The sequence below is a fragment of the Symphalangus syndactylus genome, chromosome 19, assembly GCF_028878055.3.
Source record: "Symphalangus syndactylus isolate Jambi chromosome 19, NHGRI_mSymSyn1-v2.1_pri, whole genome shotgun sequence".
NCBI classification, from domain to species: Eukaryota; Metazoa; Chordata; class Mammalia; order Primates; family Hylobatidae; genus Symphalangus; species Symphalangus syndactylus.
The window spans coordinates 50,630,365-50,655,972 of NC_072434.2; the positions used below are offsets into that span (position 1 = coordinate 50,630,365).

General features: G+C 41.3%; 1 protein-coding gene across 6 annotated transcripts in view; it reads right to left on the reverse strand.

Moving 5' to 3' along the window:
- The window catches only part of PATJ (PATJ crumbs cell polarity complex component), a 425,559-nt gene that overhangs the window by 70,565 nt on the left and 329,386 nt on the right, over positions 1 to 25,608 (reverse strand). For 4 of the 6 annotated variants that reach the window (XM_063613334.1, XM_063613335.1, XM_063613336.1 and 1 more), the window contains exons 32-34: positions 24,037 to 24,111; positions 17,715 to 17,832; positions 12,684 to 12,817 (exon numbers count right to left, since the gene is read on the reverse strand). In XM_063613334.1, coding sequence (XP_063469404.1) covers positions 12,684 to 12,817; positions 17,715 to 17,832; positions 24,037 to 24,111 — 327 coding nt within the window. The remainder of the gene's footprint in view (positions 1 to 12,683; positions 12,818 to 17,714; positions 17,833 to 24,036; positions 24,112 to 25,608) is intronic. The other 2 variants (XM_055235148.2, XM_055235146.2) reach the window with 1 other exon arrangement.

Sequence of the window (25,608 nt, forward strand, 5' to 3'; positions counted from 1 at the left end):
TAAGTTATATAACCTCTCTGAGCCAGCATTTCTGCCTCTGCAAAATGGAACTAATAAATCCCCCTTTTTAGATTTTCAGGATGAGATGGGGTTATATGCCAAGTAAAGTGTCAGCTAAATCGCAGGTATTGAGTAATTGCTCATGAGAGCTCCTAACATAGACACTAAGTTTGAAGGGGCATATCTAGTATATAAAACATCTATGTTGGGCCGGGCGTGGTGGCTTGCGCCTGTAATCCCAGCACTTTGGGAGGCCGAGGCAGGTGGATCACCTGAGGTCAGGAGTTCAAGACTAGCCTGGCCAACCTGGTGAAACCTCGTCTCTACTAAAAATACAAAAAGTTAGCTGGGTGTGGTGGTGGGTGCCTGTAATCTCAGCTACTCGGGAGGCTGAGGCAGGAGAATCACTTGAACCCGGGAGGTGGAGGTTGCAGTGAGCCGAGATCGTGCCATTGCACTCCAGCCTGGGTGACAACGTGATCAAAATTCATGACTCTAAGGATGAGTGACACCAGTCTTGTCCATTTTTTTCATTTCTAATTTTCTTGTTATTATGTTGATCCCAAAATATAACTGAAATATAATCTTTCAAGAAAGATTATACTACAAGGATATTTTAGATTATTTTTCCCAAGTCATAGACTACTCAGGATTAAGCTCAAAGGACCATGTGAATGCCAACAAGCTCTAAGCCAGACTGCAGGAGTCTCATTCCCAGACATTTTGATTTTTCTTGGTCAAGTACAATCCTCATTGATCATAGATTCAGTATCTGTGAATCCATCTACTCCCTAAAATTTATTTGTAACCCCCAAATCAATGCTCTCAGCACTTTTGCCATCATTCTCAAATGTGCAGAGTGGTAGAAATTTGCGTCTTCTGATTTCCTTTTTCCCAGCTGGAGTTGAAAAAGGTGTTACTTTGCCTTCTTGTTTCAGTTCTCATACTTCTTGTTTCATGTTGTTTTGCTTGCCAGCTCCATAGTTGAACAGGTAAACAAGAACCCTTTTCGTGGTCTATTTAGTGTCTTTTTTTTGTTTTAATTTTTGTGCTTTTTCTGTTTAAAATGGCACCCAAGCATAGTTCTGGAGTTCTGTCCAGTGTTCCTAAGTACAAGAAGACGAGGATGTGCTTCATTGAGAAAGTATGCGTGTTAGATAAGCTGTGTTCAGGCATGAGTTTTAGTGCTGCTGGTCATGCATTCAATGTTAATGAACCAACATTATATATTAAACAATGTGTCTTTAAGCAGAAACATACATAAAGCAATGCTGAAAATGTTGACTAGAAGCGTGGAAGAACCTGCCTCTGTATTTCCCCTAGCAGCAATGGTTCACTCTTCACTAATCAGTGTTTGCCTTGACTTTATAGAATACAACTCCTGTGAACAATGAGAATCAACTATAACTCCTATTGTTGCTTTTCCTGGGTGGTACTTTACAAAAAAAACTGGGAAGCACAATGTGAAAGGCAGAAATGCAGACAAATGCTTTCTCTAATAGAGATGACAGGACTCATGTTGACAAAGGCAGTCCTTGCCACAACGAGGCAGGGATTGATGAACCTAAGGATGGGAAATTTAAAAATGCATTTCCTCTATGCTGTGGCATGTACTTTTATGCTTATATGTCAATGCATTTTGTAGATCTATATTTTTTGAACCAATTACAAAGGTAAAATGCAGAGATGATTCAAGATGAGCTGGAAAGTTACTTATCTTCTCCACCTTTGGACTAAGAACTTTTCTCTTCTTTGATATAAAGAGTTATTTGGTATCACCTCACTGATTCATGAGAAGCAAAAGATTAAGCACTACGTAATTTCAGTATCTCAAAAGAGCATGCAGGACCTGAGGCAGAATGTAGTCAATAAAAATTATACTTACTTTAAGATAATTTTTTTCTTATTTTAACAATTTTACAATTTGGATGAGTCTAACACTCAAGTGTACATTTAATCTACTGCTTTCCTACCATGGGTCACAATAAAAGATTATTGCCTTCGAAGATACACAGTGTTCGCTGAGTTGATGTTGTTTTGCCTGCCAGCTCCATAGGTTGAACAGATAATTGTTTCTGTTCAGAAAACCTGAGGGACTATAGCTGTACAAGGGAAGTCAGCAAGGGTCAAAGGAACTTACCGATCATACTTGAAATCATAGTTTTAAAAAATCTGGATATTCTATTTGGCTCACAAATAATAAATTAGTTTACTGCACAGATTTTCCCCAAAATCTCACAACACAGTCAGACTTCAGTTGACCCTTACAAAACTCTGCTATAAAATAAACACAGAGCTAGTCTATATACCCTAATACGCATTTACAAAATCCCTTAAGAAGGAAGAAAATGGATCATAATGTTCAGTACCTACTGTTTTGAAATATTTGAAACATTCTCAGCTAATAAACTATAGATAACGTAAGTGAGCATTATAATAGCAACAAATAATGGTGTCTCTTTTGACATAAAATAAGATTAAATACTCACTTACACTGGAAGAAATAACACAAATCTCTCTCTCTCTCTCTCTGTGTGTGTGTGTGTGTGTGTGTGTGTGTTGAGACAGAATTTAGGTTAGGTTCGGTGGTTCATGCCTATAATCCCAGCACTTTGGGAGACTGGGGCGGGAGGATTGCTTGAGCCCAGGAGTTTGAGACCAGCCTGAGCAAAAGAGTAAGACCCCATCTATATAATTATTTTAAAATATAAAAATAAAAAAAAGAGAAACAGAGTCTTACTTTGTCACCCACGCTGGAGTGCAGTGGCAGCACCATAGCTCACTGTAGCTTTGAGGTCCCAGACTTAGGCAATCCTCTTGCCTAGCCTCCCGAGTAGCTGGGACCACAGGGGACACACCACCACACCTGGATAATTTTTATTTTTTTGTAGAGACAGGGTCTTACTGCGTTGCCCAAACTGGTCTTGAACTCTGGGCCTCAGCTGATCATCCTGCCTTGGCCTCCCAAAGTGCTGGGATTACAGGCATAAGCCACTGTGCCTGGCTGTGTGTGTTTTTTAATGCAATGGACTATGCAAGCAATCCTAAAACCCAAACTCAGGGATTGCAAACTATTACATATATTTACAGGTAACTAATATGTGAAATAAAATCACAGCAATACATGGCTAATATAAGAACTGCTGTAAATATATTAAAATGTTTTGCATTTCAAGACTGAACAAGTTTTCTCTTCTTAAGCTCAAAAAAGAAATGGTTTTATATTTATTTAAAATGGAATTCCCTTACCCAAGTCTTCATTTAACAAAAAGTTGATACTTATCAATATGAATATAATTTTTCATACAGAAATATAGACTTATTTTAAGGAAATGGTATAAGATTTGCATTATATTTTATAAGTCCCCACAGTTCCATTTGGTTATTATTAAATTTGACTTAGCTTACATAATATTTTTGCTTATATTCATATTCTTTAAGACCAGAAATGTCCAAATCTGGAATTCAAAGGTACTATTCATTAACATTCTTTCACTGTGATTCATAGACTTTTTGCAAACTCTGCTTTGATTTTAAAATAAAACTAAGGTAATAAGATGTTTTGTATAAAAATATATGACTTAAGCAATAACAATAAAAGGAGCTTGGCTTTGGTGGATCACATGCCAAAGCAAACCACACTCCTCATGAAATAGACTGTACAAAGTTCATGTCAAGGGGAATAACAAAATAAAACACTTAATCAAATGTAAAATAGCTTTCTATTCTGCTTATTTAAAAAATATCCAGTGGTTTAAATTGCTGTAGTCCTATGTTTAAATTATCAAAAGCAGTACCAGAATGCAACATGATGAGGGGTTAAGTGAGATCACTTCAGAACAACATATGGTTATAGCTAAAGAACAGGTATTCTTTATTTCAATTTCTAGATAGATGAATTTTGCCACATAGTACCCAAATGGGAGAGTATGTCTACCATGATATTTCTTGCTAATGTATCTGCCCTATAGAACTTTTGTTTAATAAGAATGAATTAAATTGGTATTAAATCAGGTGATTGAAAAAAATGTGGATTTGAAACTTGGAGAGACATGACAAGATTCTAACTCTTGGCCAGGCACCGTGGCTCATGCTTGTAATCCCAGCACTTTGGGAGGCTGAGGCGGGCAGATTGCCTGAATTCAGGAGTTTGAGACCAGCCTGGGTAACATGGTGACACTCCATCTCTACTAAAAATACAACAAATTAGCTGGGTGTGGTGGCACGTGGCTGTAGTCCCAGCTACTCAGGAGGCTGAGGCAGGAGAATCACTTGAATTTGGGAGGCAGAGGCCGTAGTGAGCGAAGATCGTACCACTGTACTCTGCCTGGGTGACAGAGTGAGACTTGGCTCAAATAAATAAATAAATAAAAGTCGTTTTCTTGCCAGGCGCAGTGGCTCACACCTGTAATCCCTGTACTTTGGGAGGCCGAGGCAGGTGGATCACCTGAGGTCAGGAGTTCAAGACCAGCCTGGCCAACATGGCGAAACCCCATCTCTACTAAAAATACAAAAATTAGCTGGGTGTGGTGGTGGGCGCCTGCAATCCCAGCTACATGGGAGGCTGAGGCAGGAGAATCACTTGAACCTGGGAGGTGGAGGTTGCAGTGAGCTGAGATCGCGCCATTGAACTCCAGCCTGGATGACAAGAGTGAGACTCCGTCTCAAAAAAAAAAAAATTCCAACTCTGACATTCGCAGGACTTTTTATCATTAAGAATATCTAAATCTAAAAAGAGAATAGTGCTTGAATCACTTTTTTTTTTTTTTTTTTTTTTTTAACAGGCAAGGTCTTGCTCTGTTGCTCAGGCTGGAACGCAGTGGTGCAATAATAGTTTACTGCAGCCTTGACCTCCCGGGGTCAAGCCATCTTCCTGCCTCAGCCTCCCAGGTAGCTGGGACTACAGGCACATGCCACCATGCTCAGCTAATTAAAAAAATTTTTTTTGAAGAGACAGGGGTCTTGCCATGTTGCCCAGGCTAGTCTCGAACTCCTGACCTCAAGCAATCCTCCCATCTCAGCCTCCCAAAGGTCTGAGATTACAGGTGTGAGCCACTGCACCTGGCCTTGAATCACGTAATTTAATTTTCTTTCTTTTTTTTTTTTTTGAGACAGACTCTCTGTTACCCGGGCTACAGTGCAGTGGTGCGATCTCGGCTCACTGCAACATCCACCTCCCGTGTTCAAGTGATTCTCCTGCCTCAGCCTCCCAAGAAGCTGGGACTACAGGCACGTGCCACCATGCTCAGCTAATTTTTGTATTTTTTAGTAGAGACAGGGTTTTGCCATGTTGGCCAGGCTGGTTTCAAACTCCTGACCTCTGGTGATTCACCCACCTTGGCCTCCCAAAGTGCTGGGAATACAAGCATGAGCCACCGTGCCCAGCCTATTTTATTTTTTTTTAAAATAAGAGATGGGGTCTCACTATGTCACCCAGGCTGGTCTCAAACTCCCAGGCTCAAGTGATCCACGTGCCTCAGCCTCCCAAAGAGCTGGGATTACAGGTGTGAGCCACCGTGCCCAGCCAAATCACTTTTTTAAAGTTTGATGTTGAAAAACAAATATGCAATTGTCTAGGAACAAAGCCACATTTCACTGTGCAGGTAATATACTAAAGACACACAGACAAAGAAAGTTAAGGATCTACTTTAATACAAATGTTTATAATTAATAATAACTGAACTCAGTTTAAATAGGCACTGGGCAAAGTTCTTTATATTCATTATCTTAATTAATTCACATGACAATCTTAAGAGGTAGATTTTTGTTATCACCACAGTGGCACAAATGAAGAAGTAGATTTAACTTAGAAAGGCTGTCATTTGTCCAGAGTCCCACAGTTAAATATCTAAGATTCTAATGCCAAAGAACCAGCATCATTACTCTGCTATGGTGCCCTTTAGGTTTGGTAGTACACATTGTCTATAGCCTGGGATCTTTGCCAATGTTATCAGGGAAGGAAAATGCATAGAAAGAGGATCCTAGAGACTGCATTCTCATTCTTTCTCCACTTCATTAGTTCAATTCCAAAAACAGTTCAAGTCTGCCAGTAATCCAAGATAAAGGATTTAGTTCTTAAGTTTTTCTTCTCTATAATACCTAAGCCTGATAATAACCCCAATGAATGAGTCTGGAGAGCTATCTTCTACTTCTTCTGAGGGTATTGCTGATAAAACTTCTAATCAACGAGTATACATCTCTGAGAAGTGGACATTGAAGGACACCAGGGAGGAGTTTAAGGAATACGATGCAAACCTCAGAAAAGGTAAGAGGGCTTGGTATTTCATTTGACAGAGTAGGATGAGTTCTCTAAGCTGTAGGATTTCACGCAAATTCAATACTCCGACAAGACTAGAGGGGTGGAGGGAGATAGAAGACAGGATGAAAGGATGGACTGATGGATAGAAGGAAATAAAAATTATGAATTCATATACTACCTCTGATATCCAATGTGCCTTATCTGGCTTCCTGGCTTATAAGAAACATAACAAATAGCTTATATTAATTAAATCTAGAAAGTGGATGCCATGGCTCTACTCTTTTCTGGTTTCCAGAGGAAGCCCCTATTTTAATAGTCATTATTATGACTTTTCATTGGTTTATCTCCTATATTAGACCATAATCACTAAAAGTCAACAGAATTAACTTGAACGACTGTGTGAGCTCTTTGAGGACAGGGTTATCTCACTCAATTTTGTATCCTTAGCACTAAGCAAACGGCAGCCTTTGAGCAAACATATGCAACCTATCACAGAAGAGCCACGTCCACCAAAGGCAAGCCTGGGAGCAACATCACAAGATTAAAACAACAGGCAGAAGTCTGTCATTGAGGATTGGGTCCAGGTGTGCTTGTAAACCTTCCCGAGGTTCACCCTCATCATTACCTCGGCATTTTAAAAGGTCGATTTAAATACAATGGGATGCTAAGTGAGATCTCCCTCTGTGATCTCAGAAACCACCTGTCTTGGCTCTAGAGAAACTATTTATAGCAGAGAGGACTGATGTGGTGTCAAGACCAGGTCCCAGAGACTTAATTCCTCTAAAGACAGCAAAAATATCTTTTGGACAGACAACAAAGAAGACACAGGAATCTTAATTGGGAGGGTTGGAGCAGATGTGAAGAAGGGTCACCAGAAGTCAGGACGTACTCTTTCCCCATGCCAGAGCTGGAGTCAGGATGCATCACCTAACCAAATGTGCAAAGGTTCTTCTGTAGTGAGTCTCAACGTTTTCTACCATTTCTCTTTGATATGCTCTCATCTTTGTTTGCTAACTTTCTGCTAGCTGGATACCATCCCAAGACCTGACTGGAAAATGTGACCTATGGTATGCTGGATACCATCCCAAGACCTGACTGGAAAATGTGACCTATGGTATGCTGGATACCATCCCAAGACCTGACTGGAAAATGTGACCTATGGTATCAGTTAGGTTGCACATTCCATGTCAAAATTTGGAAGGGGGGAAAAAAAAAAGAAAAATGAAAGATTTGCATTGTGGTAAATAATAGCTTTATTTGTTAAAGTGCTTTCCAACCCTCGCTGTTCAGCCTCACTGAAATGACAGACAGGCCTATATATTTCTCCTGAGTCTAACTTACGGCTTTTGATGAGGTACCTGAGGTTAGGAAATAAAAGCTGTGTCCCATCCCTCATTTTTAAGTCATGCTTATCCTTCCAAGGACAATGGGATTTACAGTCTCAAAAGGCAGAACTATGTATTACGAACCTCAAGAAGCTCTTGATTTTTTTTTTTTTGGCTGCCTCACAGTGGCGGGGAAAGGAGAGTACAGTATTTAGCAAACAGCCTCACATCCAGGTTGCAGGAAGTGATGGAATTCAATGGAAACCCTCAAGCTATCAGCCAGCAGCACAAATGAATGCAATATTGAAGACCCAAGTGCAGCACAAAAGACACATCTTGTTCAGGTATTCCAACCAACCCAGGTAAAACAAAGTCAGATTAACAGCGGCAAAAGCAAAACCACAACTCATTCAGCTAGGATGGACATGCTGATCAAATTCTTCCGATTTCCTATGGGAAATCTATTCCCATATAAAAAGCAATGTAAAAAGACTCATGTTTACAAAAATAATCAAAGGTTAATATTCTATTATGAAGGAATTCACTACAGAATTTAGACTGTAATTTCCCAGGATTATTGTTTTTAATATTCAGGAACACCTCCTCGGGAAAGTGTGGAAACATGCCTTGGAAGGAGCCATCACCCAATGTTCAGGGTCAACCAGTAGTTTCTGAATATATATATATGTTCTATATATTCTATATATATATATGTTCTATATATTCTATATATATATGTTCTATATATTCTCTCTATATATGTTCTATATGTTCTATATATATATGTTGTATATATTCTATATATATATATTCTACTGTTTATAAGATATCTGATCCTCACCATAACTCAACAAGTCAGGAATATTAAGGTCATTTTGCATATGTGAAAACAGAGAGTTGGAGAAGGTATGTGCCATGGGCAGTGGCTCACTGTGTGCTAAACATCCTATGAAGGTCATCTCTTTGATCATCCTAGTAAGTCTACAAGGTATTATTATCTCTGTAAATAGAGCAGGAAATAGACTGAGAGGTTAAGAAATCTGCCCCAGCTAGTAAATGGTAGAGAGGGAATATGACTGAGAGCTAAAAGAGAGGAATGGTCAGCATTACTTCTGAGTTTGGCTGAGGACCGATCATGAAACCCAGGGAAGACTTCTTGGGGAGGAGTGGCTTAGAGGAGGTAGAGAAGCTTGATGGGAGCAGGACGAGGGCAGAAGAGAGCAAATTCAGGGGAGCAGAGCAAAGTCCAAGATGCTGGAGCGCATATGTAGGTTTGAGGAACGATGGTCTGGTCTGGTCCTATGTTGGTGGTATATGAGACTTTCTACATAAAGTGGGGGCTAGCTGGGTGGCTGGCGCTAGTCAAAGTGTTTCTGTGAACTGCTGAGAGACCAGATGACATAAAATTACAAATAATTGGCTGGGCGCGGTGGCTCACGCCTGTAATCCCAGCACTTTGGGAGGCCGAGGTGGGCAGATCATCTGAGGTCAGGAGTTCGAGACCAGCCTGACCAACATGGAGAAACCCTGTCTTTACTAAAAATACAAAATTAGCTGGGCATGGTGGCACATGCCTGTAATCCCAGCTACTCAGGAGGCTGAGGCAGGAGAATCGCTTGAACCCGGGAGGCGGAGGTTGCAGTGAGCCAAGATTGCGCCATTGCACTTCAGCCTGGGCAAGGAGAGCGAAACTCCATCTCAAAAAAAAAAAAATTACAAAGAATTGTTAAAAATACTATTAGAAGATACAGTGCAGACCAAATTCCTGTATATATGAAGCCACACAGCAGCTCCTGCTTGCAAAGGCAAGAGGAGAATTCAGGACATAAATTTTCATGAACTCCAGAGAAAAATGTGAACAGTACTTTTATCAAGCAGAAGGAGATAAAATCCTTTCAGGTTCAGGTGAGGTGGTTCACTAGCAGGGTGGGGCTCAAAGCCAGGATTTTCTAGACCGGGCCCAGTGGTAGGAAAGGGAAGGACCATGACCAGCAAACATGTAAAAGGCATTAATGATAGGGACAGGAGGCAGAGAAAGTCTAGGCAGACGGGGCAGATCCCCGGCAAAACCCCACCTTTGAGCCGAGAAGCCTGAAACCCTTGGTCCAAAGTGATAACTTCTATCCCTGTTTGCCTGCTGTCTCTTGATTGGTACTTTCTGAATAATGTCGTTTTACCATGCAAATGTTGCCTTTCCCAAAACTACCTACGGCCCCCCCCACCCCTCATCCTGTGCCTACAAAGATCTCAGACTCAGTTGGTAGAGGAGAGAAGCACTTGACTGAGGAGACGCAGCTTGACTTTAGAGGGATGGCTGGACTTTGGAGGAGAGATGGTTTAACTTTAGAGAAGAGCCAGCCGGACTTCAGGGAAGACTCTGCGCCTGTCCGTCCCCTCTCCAGCTCCCCTCTCCACTGACAGCCGCTTCCATTGCTAAATAAAATTCTTCTCCACCATCCTTCAAGTGTCTGTGCAACCTAATTCTTCTCGGACACCGGACAGGAGCTTGGGATTCACCGAGTGCAGGTACCCAAAAAAGGCTGTCACACTGGCCCTTTGCCCTCACTGGTAGGGAGCAGCTGCCCCATGCAACAAGGCAAGTAGCCCACTGAGCTGATAACGTACCGCTGTCCACAGATGACGGAGGTTAGCGTTATAACACACTCTCTGGGGCTTCAGGGGTCACAGGCACCCCTACCTGGTCTGGCCGAGGGGACCCCACAGAGCCTGCTCCTGCCGGCGCCCAAAGCAGCCAGCTGGGTCCTGCACTCGCTCTCTCATGCGCTCCCTCCCACACAGGCTGAGTGCGGTGGTCCAAGTAAACGGAGTACCCCTGTGGCAAGTCTGATGAAGGGGTCAAGAGAAAACTCCCGCATCATCAAGACCCTGGTTTCTATCGCCTGTGCTGTTCTTGAGTTTCCTAGTGCTTTAGGGAACTAATATTTATTACAGAAAAGTAGAATAGGATCTCCCCACCCCCAACAGTACTACCACAAAAATGTTATATTACTGCCTAATGTGGAAAAAAAATAGTTTTATAGACCCTGATATATTTGTTTTATCTGGCATGTACAATTTATTGCTTACTAAATAAAATGGGCAAAAGAAATACCAAAATATTCATTTAAAACATATTCATTAACAAGAGTGATTGTCTCTAGGGAGTTGCCCTGGTTTTAGGTAGTGAAGGGCAGAGCTAGGGCAAAAAGGTAGGAGGGAGGTTTATTTTTCGCTTTTTTCCTTTTATGGCAACTTAACTTTGTATAAGATGCAGGTATTAAACACACACACACACACACAATTTTCCTTTTGTATCAATTTAACTTTGTATAATATGCAGGTATTAAACACACACACACACAGACACACATGCATTGATTAATCACATCTTGAGTAAATCAAAACCCAGGAAAGGTTTTCATTTTAATGGCGCTACTGAGTAGTGATAAACAAAAGGTACTGAATAATGAAAAATCAATCATCCTGGCCAGGCATCGTGGCTCATGCCTGTAATTGCAGCATTTTGGGAGGCTAAGGTAGGAGGATCGCTTGAGCCTAGGAGTTCAAAACCAGCTTGGGCAACATAGCAAGACCCCATCTCTATTCATTAAAAATAAAAATAAAAAACAATGAAAAATCAATCATCCCAGGAAACATTAATATTCTAGACTGACTTCTAAAAAAAATTATGAGTAGATATGAAAATGGGAGTCTGAGGCAGGAGAATCACTTGCACCCGGGAGGTGGAGGCTGCAGTGAGCTGAGATTGTGCTACTGCACTCTAGCCCCACTCCTCAGGAGGCTGAGGCGGGAGATTCACTTGAGCCCAGGAGGTCGAGGTTGTAGTGAACCGTGATCATGCCACTGCACTCAGTGTAAAATGAACCTAAATTGTTGGGCTGGAATAATTCATGCATACTTTTTTTTTTTTAACAGAGACAGGGCCTTGCTCTGTTGCTCAGGCTGGAGTATAGTGGCATGATCATAGCTCACTGCAGTCTCAAACACCTGGGCTCAAGTGATCCTCCTTCCTCAGCCTCTTGAGTAGCTGGGAATACAGGTGTGTGCCACCATGCCTTGCTAATTAAAAAAAAATTCTCTTTGTAGAGATGAGGTCTTGCTAGTTCCCCAGGCTGTCTCAAACTCCTGGCCTCAAGCTATCCACCTGCCTCGGTTACCATGCCAGTCTGATGTATACTTTTTATCTACCATTCCATTAAATAATGATGATGAGAATAACAATAGTTACTACTTACTGAACACTTACTATGTGTGAGACATCCTCTTAAATACTTCTAAATGCTGCTGTGATACTGTTGGTCTAAAAAGTAGTTATAAAAATATTCAACATCCTAGATGGAGAAAATCCTGATGAAAGTTTTTTTTTTTTTTTTTTTTAGACAAGGTCTTGCTCTCTGTCACCCAGGCTGGAGTGCAGTGGCATGATCACGGTTCACTACAACCTCGACCTCCTGGGCTCAAGTGAATCTCCCGCCTCAGCCTCCTGAGGAGTGGGGCTAGAGTGCAGTAGCACAATCTCAGCTCACTGCAGCCTCCACCTCCCGGGTGCAAGTGATTCTCCTGCCTCAGACTCCCAAGTGGCTGGGACTATAGGTGTCCACAACCATGCCAGGCAAATTTTTGTATTTTTAGTAGAGACAGGGTTTCACCATGTTGGCAAGGCTGGTCTTGAACTCCTCACCTCAAGTAATCTGCCTGCCTCAGCCTCCCAAAGTGTTGGGATTACAGGCGTGAGCCACTATGCTTGGCCCACCCAGAAAATTTTTGTACTTTTTGTAGAGATGGGGTTTCGCCATGTTGCCCAGGCTGGTCTTGAGCTCCTGGGCTTAAGCAATCCTCTTGCCTTGACCTCCCAGAGTGCTGGGATTACAAGCATGAGTCACCGTGCCCAGCACTGATGAAAATTAAACACCGAGAAAAACTTGAAAACTAGCTAGACTGTGGATGCACATCTATTTATAATCACGTTTTCTCTACTAAGAAAAAAGGCAAGTCTTGAAGAGTCGTGGCGCAGGGCCAAAATTAACCTCAACAACTAGTTCTATGACAGTGGATACATTTTACTTCTAGAAACTTACCAAGGGTGTGTCTTTTCCTCCCACAATGCTGAGACCAAGCCCTGAACGTCCCTTGGATATTTCTATAATCATTTCCTGTCCAGGGACAATGGGACATGTTGCGGGGTCCACTGACAGAGGAGCCTGGAAACCACCTGGAAAAGAATTGAACACAGCATGACTGGTGCGTAAGAGTTGCAGCTCAGCCTGCACGTTCCATCACGTGGGGATTGTGGGGCTTGCACGTGTTTATCACTGCACTCTTTTCCTGCCAAACACCATGAAACAAAAAGCTGGGTCATTCCTGACTCTTCAGCCAGGGATGACACCGTTGAGATTAAAATGATAACTCCCACCCCTCAACCCATCAATTTTACTTGAAAGTTTAAAATCTTATTTTATTTGTTTATATTTTTGAGACAGTCTTACTCTGTCGCCCAGGCTGGAATGCAGTGGTACGATCTTAGCTCACTGCAACCTCCACCTCCTGGGTTCAAGCGATTCTCCTGCCTCAGCTTCCCAAGTAGCCGGGATTACAGGCACCCACCACCATGCCTGGCTAATTTTTTTATTTTTAGTAGAGACGAGGTTTCGCCATGTTGGCCAGGCTGCTCTCGAACTCCTGGCCTCAGGTGATCCACCCACCTTGGCCTATAGGTGTGAGCCACTGCACCTGGCTAAAAGTTTTAAAATCTTAAAATACATCATGAAAATCTGTATGGAAAAATTACAATGATTAAATGATTAGGTATATGAAGGCCTATGTTACAATGAGAATAAAGGCTGGTATAACAGGAGATTCTGAGCTATAGAATACTAATTAAGAAACAGTGCCTAAATACTTTCAATTAGAGCATAGCAGATGAATTAAATTATTAAGATGTATAAAGAATTTAATCAATAAAGTATGAAATACCTGAAAATAACAATTACCTAAAATTTATCCCCAAATATATTATATAGTAAAGCAAAATGTATTATAAACACAAGACTCAAAAATTACTTGCGGGGTTCATGGAGGAAAAGTTTATTTAAAAGTTATTGCGTTTTTACAAAGGTTTATTTTTAAAAACAATTGTTTTAGGTTGGGTTTTTCCAAAGAGTGAGGGAAAAAATGTTTATAGGCTAAGAAAAAATGTTTAATAACACCTGTTTATCCAGCATAAAATCTATACACATGCTTTTCCAGATAACCTAACCTACTAAAAACTCAAAACATTCGGCCGGGCGCAGTGGTTCAAAGTGTAATCCCAGCACTTTGAGGCCGAGGTGGGAGGATCACCTGAGGTCAGGAGTTCGAGACCAGCCTGGTCAACATAGTGAAACCTCGTCTCTACTAAAAATATGAAAAATGGCTGGGTGTGGTTCATGCCTGTAATCCCAGCTACTCAGGAGGTTGAGGCAGGAGAATTGCTTGAGTCCGAGGCAGAGGTTGCAGTGAGCTGAGATCACGCCATTGCACTCTAGCCTGGCCAAGAAGAGTGAAACTCCATCTCAAAATGGCAACAACAACAGCAAAACCTCAAAACGTTGAATAGTTTCAAGAGATACTCATATAAAATGTTGAATAGTTTCAAGAGATGCTCATACAAATCATAGTCTCCAGAGAATGTCATATTTTCTGATAACTAAGTTTGATCACCATGAGTATTGTTTCTTACATTACGAGATAATTCAGGAAAGGGCTGATGAGAGAGGGCTCCATCTGCTGGTCAGCTGCAGCTAATGCACAGAGCTGAGATGAGATCCCAGTGCTCATTAAACCTATGTGTAAAAGCAGGGGTCAGGGGACTATAGCTCGCGGATCAAGAATGGCTTTTCACTTTCAAAAGCTTGAAAAAAAAATCAAAAGATAAATAATGTCTCAAGGCATGTGAAAATGATATGAGTCTAAATCTCAGTGTCTGTAAATAAAGTCGTAATGGAACACAAACTCACTAATTCATTTATGCCTAGCCTATGTATGGCTGCTAGCATACTACAGTGGCAGGGGTGAGTAACTGCAATAGTGATTGTGTGGCCCATAAGCCTAAAATATTTACAATCTACTTCTTTATAGAAAAAGCTTGTCAATCTCTGGTATAAAACAAAAAGAAACAGGCTCTAGGTAAGCCTGTGGGGGTTCTGCTCTCACTAAGTGATAATCATGGTCTTTGAGATGAAATGGCACAGGCTTTGGAGTGGCACAGAGCCACAGTTGAGTTCCTAGGCAGGAATTTAACAGGAGGGTGAAAGTGGAGCTCCCTTCTCATCAGAAAAATGCATGTAACCACTATTAAAAAGGCTGTTAGAGAAATTAAATGAACAATGTGTGTGAGGTGCCCAGCCCAGAGTCTGGCACATTGTGGGTATTCATATATCTGCTGTTCCCATCCATATGGAATTTATTAATCTAAAGGCCTCCTGGTTAAGAGCAAGAAATTCAGTGACACAACCATAAAAAGTACCATATTTAGAAGTAGCCTATGGCCAGCCTATGGTGGCTAGCACGCTACAATGGCGGGGGTGAGAAACTACAACAGAGGGTGTGTGGACCACAGCCTAAAATATTTACTATCGACTTCTTTATAGAAAAATCTTGCCAATAAAACAAAAAGAAACAGGCTCTAGGTAAGATAGAGGCAAGGCAGAATATTAAATTGTAAACCAAATTTGTCTCTAAATCTTTTTGCAGCATACGTATTTTATACTACATTTCCCATTAATTTACAATAAAAATGACATACGATAGTGGCACACTTTCTTGGGTGCTTTAAAAAGTTTATATTGCTTTTAGGCCGGGCGCGGTGGCTCACGCCTGTAACCCCAGCACTTTGGGAGGCTGAAATGGGCGGATCACCTGAGTTCAGGAGTTTGATACCAGCCTGACCAACATGGTGAAACCCCATCTCTACTAAAAATACAAAATTAGCCAGGCATGGTGGCACATGCCTGTAATCCCAACTGCTAGGAAGGCTAAGGCAGGAGAATCACTTGAACCCGGGAGGCAGAGGTTGCAGTGAGCCGAGATCACACCATTGCACTCTAGCCTGGGCAACAAGAGCAAAACTCCGTCTCAAATAAATAAATAGATAAATAAATAAAAAGTCTATACTGCTTTTGTAAATGACTAGCATAGTCTCCTGAGTGAGAAGACCGAAAAAAACCTGGTGAGACATCCTGGAGATGGCATTTCTTTTCCCTCCTCCACGTTTGCCTCACCCTAGCCAGTCCCAGTCTTTTTATTTACTTCTCTCAGGGAATCCAGCCCCAAACCTGGCTCATACCAAGTCCTCAATAAATGCTTGGTAAGTAGATGAGTAAATGAATAAAATTTCTATAGATTCAACTGTAGGATGATGAACTTCATTTATTTATTTAACCATGAGAATGAAAACCAGGCAGGATGCTGAATTTCTGTCATCTAAGTATAAATATGTGATATATATATATTACCAAAACTCAACTCGTCTACCTCCATAGTCAGCACGCATTGCTGGTAAAGTGCCAAGTATACATATTTTGGGCATTATAGGCCAGAATGTCTCTGTTGCGACTACTTAACTCCATCATTATAGTGTGAAAAAAGCCACTGACAATACAGAAACAAATGAGTGTCTATAAACCTGTATTTGTGGACACTGAAATATGAATTTCATAGAATTCCTTAATAAAATTTTCTTTGGTGTTTTTTCAACCTTTAAAAAGTGAAAACCTTTTTAAGCTTGTAGACCATACACAACTAGCTAGTAGGCCAGATTTGACCCATGCGCCATAGTTTTCTGACCACATGCATCAAATGTTTTAGTACAACTACAATGCTTTAAAGTAGTACCTGCTTGATGAACTTTATGAAGTTAATATTTATGAAAAAATATATAAAAGACAAATACTGCAAAGATTTCAGAACTGCTAAATTAATGCAGGGTTATGCTTTGCCATTGGTGAGTACTGTCTTATAAAGAGTTTATTTTTTACTGATGTATACTGCACAAAAGCAAAGTAGGGCTGGGGACGGTGGCTCACATCTGTAATCTCAGCACTTTGGGAGGCCGAGGCAGGCAGATCACTTGAGGTCAAGAGTTTGAGACCAGCCTGGCCAACGTGGTGAAACCCCATCTCTACTAAAAATACAAAAATTAGCTGGGCATAGTGGTGGGCACCTGTAATCCCAGTTACTCAGGAGGCCGAGGCAGAAGAATCACTTGAACCCGGGAGGCAGAGGTTGCAGTGAGCTGAGATCACCCCCCTGCACTGCAGCCTGGGTGACAGAGTGAGAATCTATCTCAAAAAAAAAAAAAAAAAAAAAGCAAAGTAGAAATACCTATTATTTATTATAAAGTTCTACTTTCAACCTCCAGTCAGCATAATTCAAGCCAGGAATTTAAAGACAGAATGTGCATGCCAATTTCTTTAAGCATTGAAAATCAACATTCTTCAAACAGCTAATAGCAACATTTGCAGGGCTAAAAATTGGGTTTGATAGGATTTTTAAAGACATATTACTCAAGACCTAAATATAATCTTTTGTAGACATTAGAGAATAATAATACAGAAGCCTCAGATTCAAATAACATTTACTGAGGTCCTTTTCTTTTCTTTCTTTTTTTTTTGAGGCAGAGTCTCACTCTGTCACCCAGGCTGGAGTTCTGTGGTGCGATCTCAGCTTACTGCAACTTCTGCCTCCTGGGTTCAAGCGATTCTCCTGCCTCAGCCTCCTGAGTAGCTGGGATTACAGGCACGTGCCACAACGCCCGGCTAATTTTTTGTATTTTTAGTAGAGACAGGGTTTCACCATGTTGGCCAGGCTGGTCTCGAACTCCTGACCTACTGAGGTCCTTTTCTGTTCTAGTGCTTTTATATTCAAAAAGCAATAGGCAATGGCGATGGCAGAGAGGAGGAAAAATGGTGTAGGAAATGAAGTGACCTATCCAAGCCCCAAAGCTAAGGAAGTGGAGGAAGCATCCAGAGTCAGACTTCTGCCTCCTGGTCCAGTTCTCGTTTTAGGACATTATGATCCCTTGCCTTCTCTAAGGCTTAATGAGCCAGATCTGCTCAGGGAAAGAATCATACCATAGCCTGTGAAGTCTGCATCTGTTGAATGGTATGATGAAGCTGGTGCTAATGGTATCTCTTGTGAACTGAAGGAGACTTTTGTTGGATATTTTTGCTGTTTCATCTGGCTGACAGCCTACAAAAGAAAGGAAAATTAGATGAATATCAAAAAGGAGAAAGGTAACAAGAAAATACTTTAAAACTGGTGTATTGTTACCAAAACAATGGTGCACTCCAATGATGTCTTTTGAGAATATAAGGTTGGAGGGTGGCAAGAAGTTAGGATGATTTATGCCTCATTCCTCAGGCTTCCCTATTTAACTTTACAACTACAATACTTTGATGAAGGGCAGACCAAGGAAGGGAGGAAAGATAAAAGCTGAAGATACTCTGTCAGTGTGATCTGTACATGAAGCTGGGGGTGGGAGGCGAAACAAAAATTATTTTGCAATTTCTACTCATTCTGATGAAATCAGCAAGAAGCCCCTTTATCTATGGACTTTGAAGTGACTTATCTGTGTTGTGCACATTGAAAAACAATCTACAATGGGGATGTTTAGAGCATCAACACTATCCATTTCTTCTGGACACACTAGAGTCAAAGATGCATTTGGTAGGTTAATTAAGCAAAATGAGGGGTGGACAAAGAAAACCAACATCTACTGAAAGCCTACTAAATGCCAGGTACATCAGTGACATTTAATTCACACAAAGGAAGCACAGTTCCTTTACTGAGTCCCTACTATGTTCCAGGCACCTATGATACCCAGTGCCTGGAACATAGTAGGGACTCAATAAAGTGCTTGATGAATAAATGAACAAGAAAGAAAGAACAAAGGAAAGCAAAACTGAAGACATGAGTAACTTGCAATTCAGTGAAGGTACAGGGACCTTTACTGTGTGAGTTTGGGAAAAATTAACTTGTAATTCTGGATTTTTGCTGACAGTACCTCCAATGAATATTAATATTAAAAAACGAAGGGGCCAGGCACGGTGGCTCACGCCTGTAAACCCAGCACTTTGGGAGGCTGAGGTGGGTGGATCACCTGACGTCAGGAGTTCAAGACCAGCCTGGCTAACATGGTGAAACCCCATCTCTACTAAAAAAATATATAAAAATTAGCCAGGCGTGGTGATGCATGCCTGTAATCCCAGCTACTTGGGAGGCTGAGGCAGGAGGACTGCTTGAACCCAGGAGGCAAAGGTTGCAGTGAGCTGAGACTGCGCCATTGCACTCCAGCCTGGGCAACAAGAATGAAACTCCGTCTCCAAAAATAAATACATACATACATACATACACTAAGAAAAACCAAAAGGACTCCTTGCTTATTTAACAGGCAGTTAAGAAATACAGGTAGTAACCTGACCTGCCTTCTGGATCTGCAGTTTGCCAGAGAACCCATCCCCAGCTGGAAGAGTCTGGTAGTGAAGCACCAGGCTGCCCCTGGAGTCTAGAAATAGGACCAAGGTAACTGCTCCAGAACTGTAACACCTCAAGATTCTGTCAGTAGAAAGCTGTGCCTCAATATAGGGCATTGTGCAGTGTGCAGTAACAACAAAACAATACCATCCATTGTGCACATGCACTGTGCTTTCTAGTTTTCAAAACACTTTTACATCCATAAATTCATTCAATCACACGAACAACCCTGACAGTTAAATATTACTTTTTTTCTTTTTGCAGAAAACCAAGCATAAATGTCAAGTGACATATTTGAAATCACGCTGCTAATTAGAGAAAGAGGTAGAACTGGAAGTCAATAGTTGAAGAATGCTACAAGCTTAAAGTGTTCATCAAACAGCTGATAGGCAGTGATTCTATGGATGTTCTTTTGTTTTTTTCCTGTATATATAACCATCTTCTTCTTCTTTTTTTTTTTTTTTGGACAGGGTCTCACTCTGTCACCCAGGCTGGAACAGTTGCGTGATCTCGGCTCAGTGAAACCTTGATCTCCTGGGCTCAGGTGATTCTCCCACCTCAGCCTCCTGAATACCTGGGATTGAAGGCGCACACCACAATGCCTGGCTAATGTTTTGTATTTTTAGTAAAGATGGGGTTTTGCTATGTTGCCCAGGGTGGTCTCGATCTCCGGGACTCAAGCAATCCACCCACCTCAGCATCTCAGAGTGCTGGGATTACAGGCATGAGCCACTGTGCCCAGCCACTATCAGCATCATTTAATATTGACTAAAAAAAGACTTATTCAATTACACATTTATCAGTGATTTTTAAAGGAGGGAAGTGGAAAAGGACAAATAAGGGGTTACTATAAGAAAACAACATTGAGAGGACTTAGATATCCAATTATTCTAAGGACCACATTTACTAGCCTCATTGAAGGTAGGTGTGCCAACAGGCTAAGTCCTGGTCAATGAGATGTGAATGTACAATTTTTAGGTCATTCTCCTAAGGAGAAAGATCCTACCTTTCCCTTCTCACTGGTTGGAATGCAGATGTGTTGGTAATAACTGAAGCAGCCCTCTTAAACTAAAGAATGGATGCCACCATTTGAGGATGGTAGAGTAATCAAATAAGAATGGTATAGTATCTGATAAGAGGTGCTAGGGTCTCTGACACTTTGGAGATACCATATCATCCCCCAACTGACCACACACAGACTCATAAGCTAAAGAGAACTTCTTGCACCAATTGAGCCTGTATCTTAACTCACACAGTACTTACATCCAACTTACATTTTTTATCACCTCAAGAAAGAACATGGATTCCCAACAAAGCTGGGTGCAAGCCGCAGAGTTCTTTTATGAAAAATCACATGACTTTTAAAGCAAGAAAGCACTAGAGACAGCAGACTAGATTACTAGATTACGACTTTTCTATAGCACGAGATGACTGTTGCTTTTCTTTATATCCCAGTTTCATGTAGCATCTGGTGTATAATAGGTCCCTGATAGATACTGGTGGAATTGAATTCAATTTAACAATAAGGAAGCAGTCCACAGAATCCAAGTGAAATGTCCAAACATATATACATAGAGGTGGGCCTCCAGTTGTCGGTATGTGTGGTGATGGACGAAGGAGTGTTCCCATGACTCATTCATTGGCACAAAACCAAACTACTATGTAAGAAAGATCAGAAAGAATGGATTTGCTGTTGTATGTTACTGTGTTGTAAGAATTGAGATGGCCTTTATAGGTCATCCAACCTAACTAAACCTGTGGTTTTCAACCCTGTTTCATAATAGGAACACCTACGGAACTTTTAAAAATTACAGATGCTAGGATCCCCATTGCAGACAAAATAAATTAGCATCTAGGGGTGTGGATCCCAGGCAGGTGTTTTTTGTTTTTTTGTTTTTTGTTTTTAATTGAGACTTATTGCTTAAGACTTAATCTTCTTTTAAGAAGCCCTGGCTTAATAATCCACGGTTTAACTTTAAACGACAAGTCTCAATTAAAAACAAAACAAAACAAAACTTGCCTGGGATCCACATCCCTAGATGCCAGTTTATTTGGTCTGGGATGGGGGTCCTAGCACTTGTGATTTTTTTTAAAGCTCCCTAGGTGTTCCTATTATAAAACAGAGTTAAGAATCACTGGTTTAGTTGTAAAACACCCTTGCAGTTGTATCAAAATTGTACTTGTCAGTGTTTTTCTTTTTCTTTTCTTTTTTTTTTTTGAGACAGAGTCTCGCTCTGTTGCCCAGGCTGGAGGGCAGTGGCGCGATCTCTGGTCACTGCAAGCTCCGCCTCCCGGGTTCACGCCATTCTCCTGCCTCAGCCTCCAAAGTAGCTGTGACTACAGGCACCCACCACCATGCCTGGCTAATTTTTTGTATTTTTAGTAGAGACGGGGTTTCACCGTGTTAGCCAGGATGGTCGAGATCTCCTGACCTCGTGATCCGCCCACCTTGGCCTCCCAAAGTGCTGGGATTACAGGCATGAGCCACCGTGCCCGGCCCTTGTCAGTGTTTTTCTAGAGAAAGGATTTACATTTCATCAGGCCCTCATGATAGGAAAATAAAAATCACTACTCAAAAGAAGGTATATGTTGCCAAGTTTGCTATCACTAATTAGCTGTGTGACCACAGACAAGTCACTTGATCGCCCCATCTATAAATTGGTGATATATCTATATCTTGTAAGGTTGTTGTAAAGATTAAAGGTAAATAAATAAACCCATCATTGTGCCAGAAATAATTTAGGCTCAATTAATAACAGCTATTAATGCTTTTATGTCCTTTTAGAACATATCAATAAATGATTGGCCAGCTTCTGATTGAAAACCTTCAGTGATGGAAAATTCCACTTCCATGAAGAAGCTCATTCCATTTTGGAGCAGCTCAAAGAGTGGAAAAGTTCTGTATAATGAGCTGCCAGCCTCACTGCAGATGATGCCCACTGACCTCTGGGCCATTTCTCTTTGGAAGCTGCAGAAAGGGCTTAATATCACTTTCCCAAAGGAGAATAATTTAGATGTTTAGGTGCTCATTGTTCTGCAAGAAGAAGAATGTAAGATGATATTTAGGATTCGCCCTAGCTCTAAAATTCTATGGCTGTAATATTTTAGAGATGTTTGATATGTGCTTGAGGTAGGTGGGAGTATATAAAGTTTTGTTTGTTTGTTTGTTTTTGAGACAGAGTCCCGGTCTGTCACCCAGGCTAGAGTGCAGTGCTGTGATCTCAGCTCACTGCCACCTCCGCCTCCTGGGTTCAAATGATTCCCCTGCCTCAGCCCCCTGAGTAGCTGGGATTACAGGCGGCCGCCACCACGCCTGGCTAATTTTGGTATTTTTAGTAGAGATGAGGTTTTGCCATGTTGGCCAGGCTGGTCTCGAACTCCTGACCTTAGGTGATCCGCCTGCCTCGGCCTCCCAAAGTGCTGGGATTACAGGCATGAGCCACTGTGCCCGGCCAGGAGTATATAAAGTATTAACACCTTAATGTATTTGCAATTCATTAATGACACCTTAATGTATTTGCAATACATTCAAGCAAAACCTGCTTTTAAATTTAAAAATTATAATTGGCCAGATGCAGTAGCTCACAACTATAATTCCAACATTTTGGGAGGCTGAGGTGTGAGGACTGCTTGAGCCCAGGAGTTTGAGGTTACAGTGAGCTATGATTGCACTACTGTACTCCAGCCTGGGTGACAGAGAAAGACCCTGACTCTTAAAAAAAAAAATTGCTTAAAGGTTTTCAGTTGAACTGAATTTGGTTATTTTTAAGGTTCATTCTGTATCTATTTTTTTAAATTTGGGTTTTCAGCATATAATTTTACAGAATTTTCAAAGGCATTTTCTTTGGCAATGTTTGAAATATATATTTCCTGTAAGCTCTAGTAATCTATAGTTTCTTAAATATAAAAATAGCTAACACAGTGATAATGTATACATTTTAGACACATAAAAACATAGATTAGTACACAGATATGAAAATCTGGAGTTAAAAAAAGCAAGGAAAAAGCTCAACAGCAACAAAAGTATAAAAACTTGATAAAAGTTTATAGTTTTTTAAGACAAGTGAAATTCAAATGTAAGGAACACTAAAGTTATTTTATAGAAATTCTTCCATTTGTAATTTTTATTTCTAACATTGTGTAAGACATGGTGCTCTCAGAAATTTTTTTGGAGATGGAGTCTCACTATATCGCTTAGGCTGGTCTGGAATTCCTGGGCTCAAGCAAGCCTTCTGCCTCAGCTACCTGAGTAGCTGGGACTAGAGGTATGCACCACTGTGCCTGGCTAGATAGAATTTATTTAAGTGCAAGGGTGTTTTCAGGGATATCCTTTTATTATTTATTTATTTATTTACTTATTTATTTATTTATTTATTTATTTAAAGACAGCATCTCACTCTGTCACCCAGGCTGGAGCGCAGTGTTGCAATCTTGGCTCATTGCAACCTCTGCCTCCCAGGTTCATGTGATTCTCATGCCTCAGCCTCCTGAGTAGCTGAAACTACAGGCATGCACCACATCTGGCTAATTTTTGTATTTTTGGAAGAGATTTTTGTATTTTTAGCAGACTTGCTATGTTGGCCAGTCTGGTCTGGAACTCCTGACCTCAAGCAATCTGCCTGCCTTGGCCTCCCAAAGTGCTGGGATTACAAGCATGAGCCACCATGCCCAGCCAGGGATGCCCTTTTAAACATCTGTTTAGGGGGTTGGGACAGAGAGGTGAACACAGGATATTTGCATACAACTTGCACAGAATCAATGATACAGTTGTGGCTTGATTTCAGGTTGCATGACACTCTACAACCTCTTGTCAAGTAATAAAAGGTCTGATCTCATTGCAATCACCTCCTTTTCTTTTGGAACCCAGTCTATAATGCACGCTACCCCAGAAGAGCAAAACCTAAAGTACAAGTTATGTACATTGTCAGGTGGGTATTCCAGTGCCTTCTGCTGATCTGCCACCGTGCCCTGACCAATCAGCTGGGACGTGTCTTCCTGAAATGTAAAAGACACAACCAATTAGCAGCATTGTAGGGCTCAACCACACTTTCCAATTTCAGCAGTTAGAACATTTAATTGGGCTTCGGTCTACTATAAAAATGACCAAAACACTGGGCAAAAAAGTTTCATTCACCCACTGGACTAACTCTTAGAAATGAATGCAGCCTTGTCATTTCCAAATGTTTTTTCAGCCCTTTCAGATCTGTGAGGCTTTAGACCTATCAGATTTCTTTTCTTTTTCTTCTTCTTTTTTTTTTTTTTTTTTTTTTTAAATAAAAGACAGGGTCTTTTTATGCTGCTGCTGGAGCGCAGTGTGCTCTTCATAGGCACAATCTCACTACCAATCAGCACAGGGGTTTTCACCTGCTCTGTTTCTGACCTGGGCTGGTTCACCCCTTTTTAGGCATCTTGGTGGTCCCTCCTCCCAGGAGGTCACCATATCGATGCTGAACTTAGTGTGGACACCCAATTGGCAGAGCTTGTTATAGCGTCAAACTTCTGGGCTCAAGTGATCCTCCTGTCAGCCTCCTGAGTAGCTGGGACTACAGGAGCAGTAACGCACTGGGCCAGATATCCTTTGACGGTCATTCCAGCCAGAGCTTTTTCTTTTTTGTTACACTAATATCCCTATAAAACTATCTGTTCAGGGCTCAAATCCTGAACTAGAGTTTTTTCCCCTTAAGACATTCAATTAGAATTAAAAACAACAACAACAAAAAACGTGGCTACAGAAAATACTGTGGGATAAAGGTAAGTTAGCTCTAAACCCCATGGAGGAGTGCAGAATCCAGACTTGAGAGACTACAAACTGCCTAAATATGTGGAAAGCTGAAGCATAGCGAAAGGGCAGTTTATTAACTGAAATAAATAATAACACCAATAAATTGACCAGAATGTTTATGTCTGCCTCCCATTATATCCAATCTTTTTTTTTTAATAGGCACATTTTCAGGGGAAATTATCATATGATGGTTTACTTTAAGGCATAAATTCCTGCAACTGGGCTTGGACAAAGCAGGGAACAGGAGAGACTGGTTTGGATAGGAGAAAGCATGGGTTTACTCTGTCTTTTGGTAACGTCTGAGAGATACCCAGGTGGTGAGGTGTAGTACAGCAGAGAGGTAAGCTGATCTGGAAGGTAGGGATAACTTGTACAATGAATGGAATGTTAGGAGTTTGTGATCGTAGCTCTTCAACTTAAGAGTTCTGCAAACCTGGCCGGGTGCGGTGGCTCACGCCTGTAATCCCAGCACTTTGGGAGGCCAAGGGGGGCGGATCACCTGAGGTCAGGCGTTCGAGACCAGCCTGGCCAACATGGCAAAACCCCGTCTGTACTAAAAATACAAAAATTAGCTGGGCGCCTGTAATCCCAGTTACTCAGGAGTCTGAGGCAGGAGAATCACTTGACCTGGGGAGGTGGAGGTTGCAGTGAGCTGAGATCGCGCCACTGCACTCCAGCCTGGGTGACAGAGCAAGATTCTGTCTCAAGAA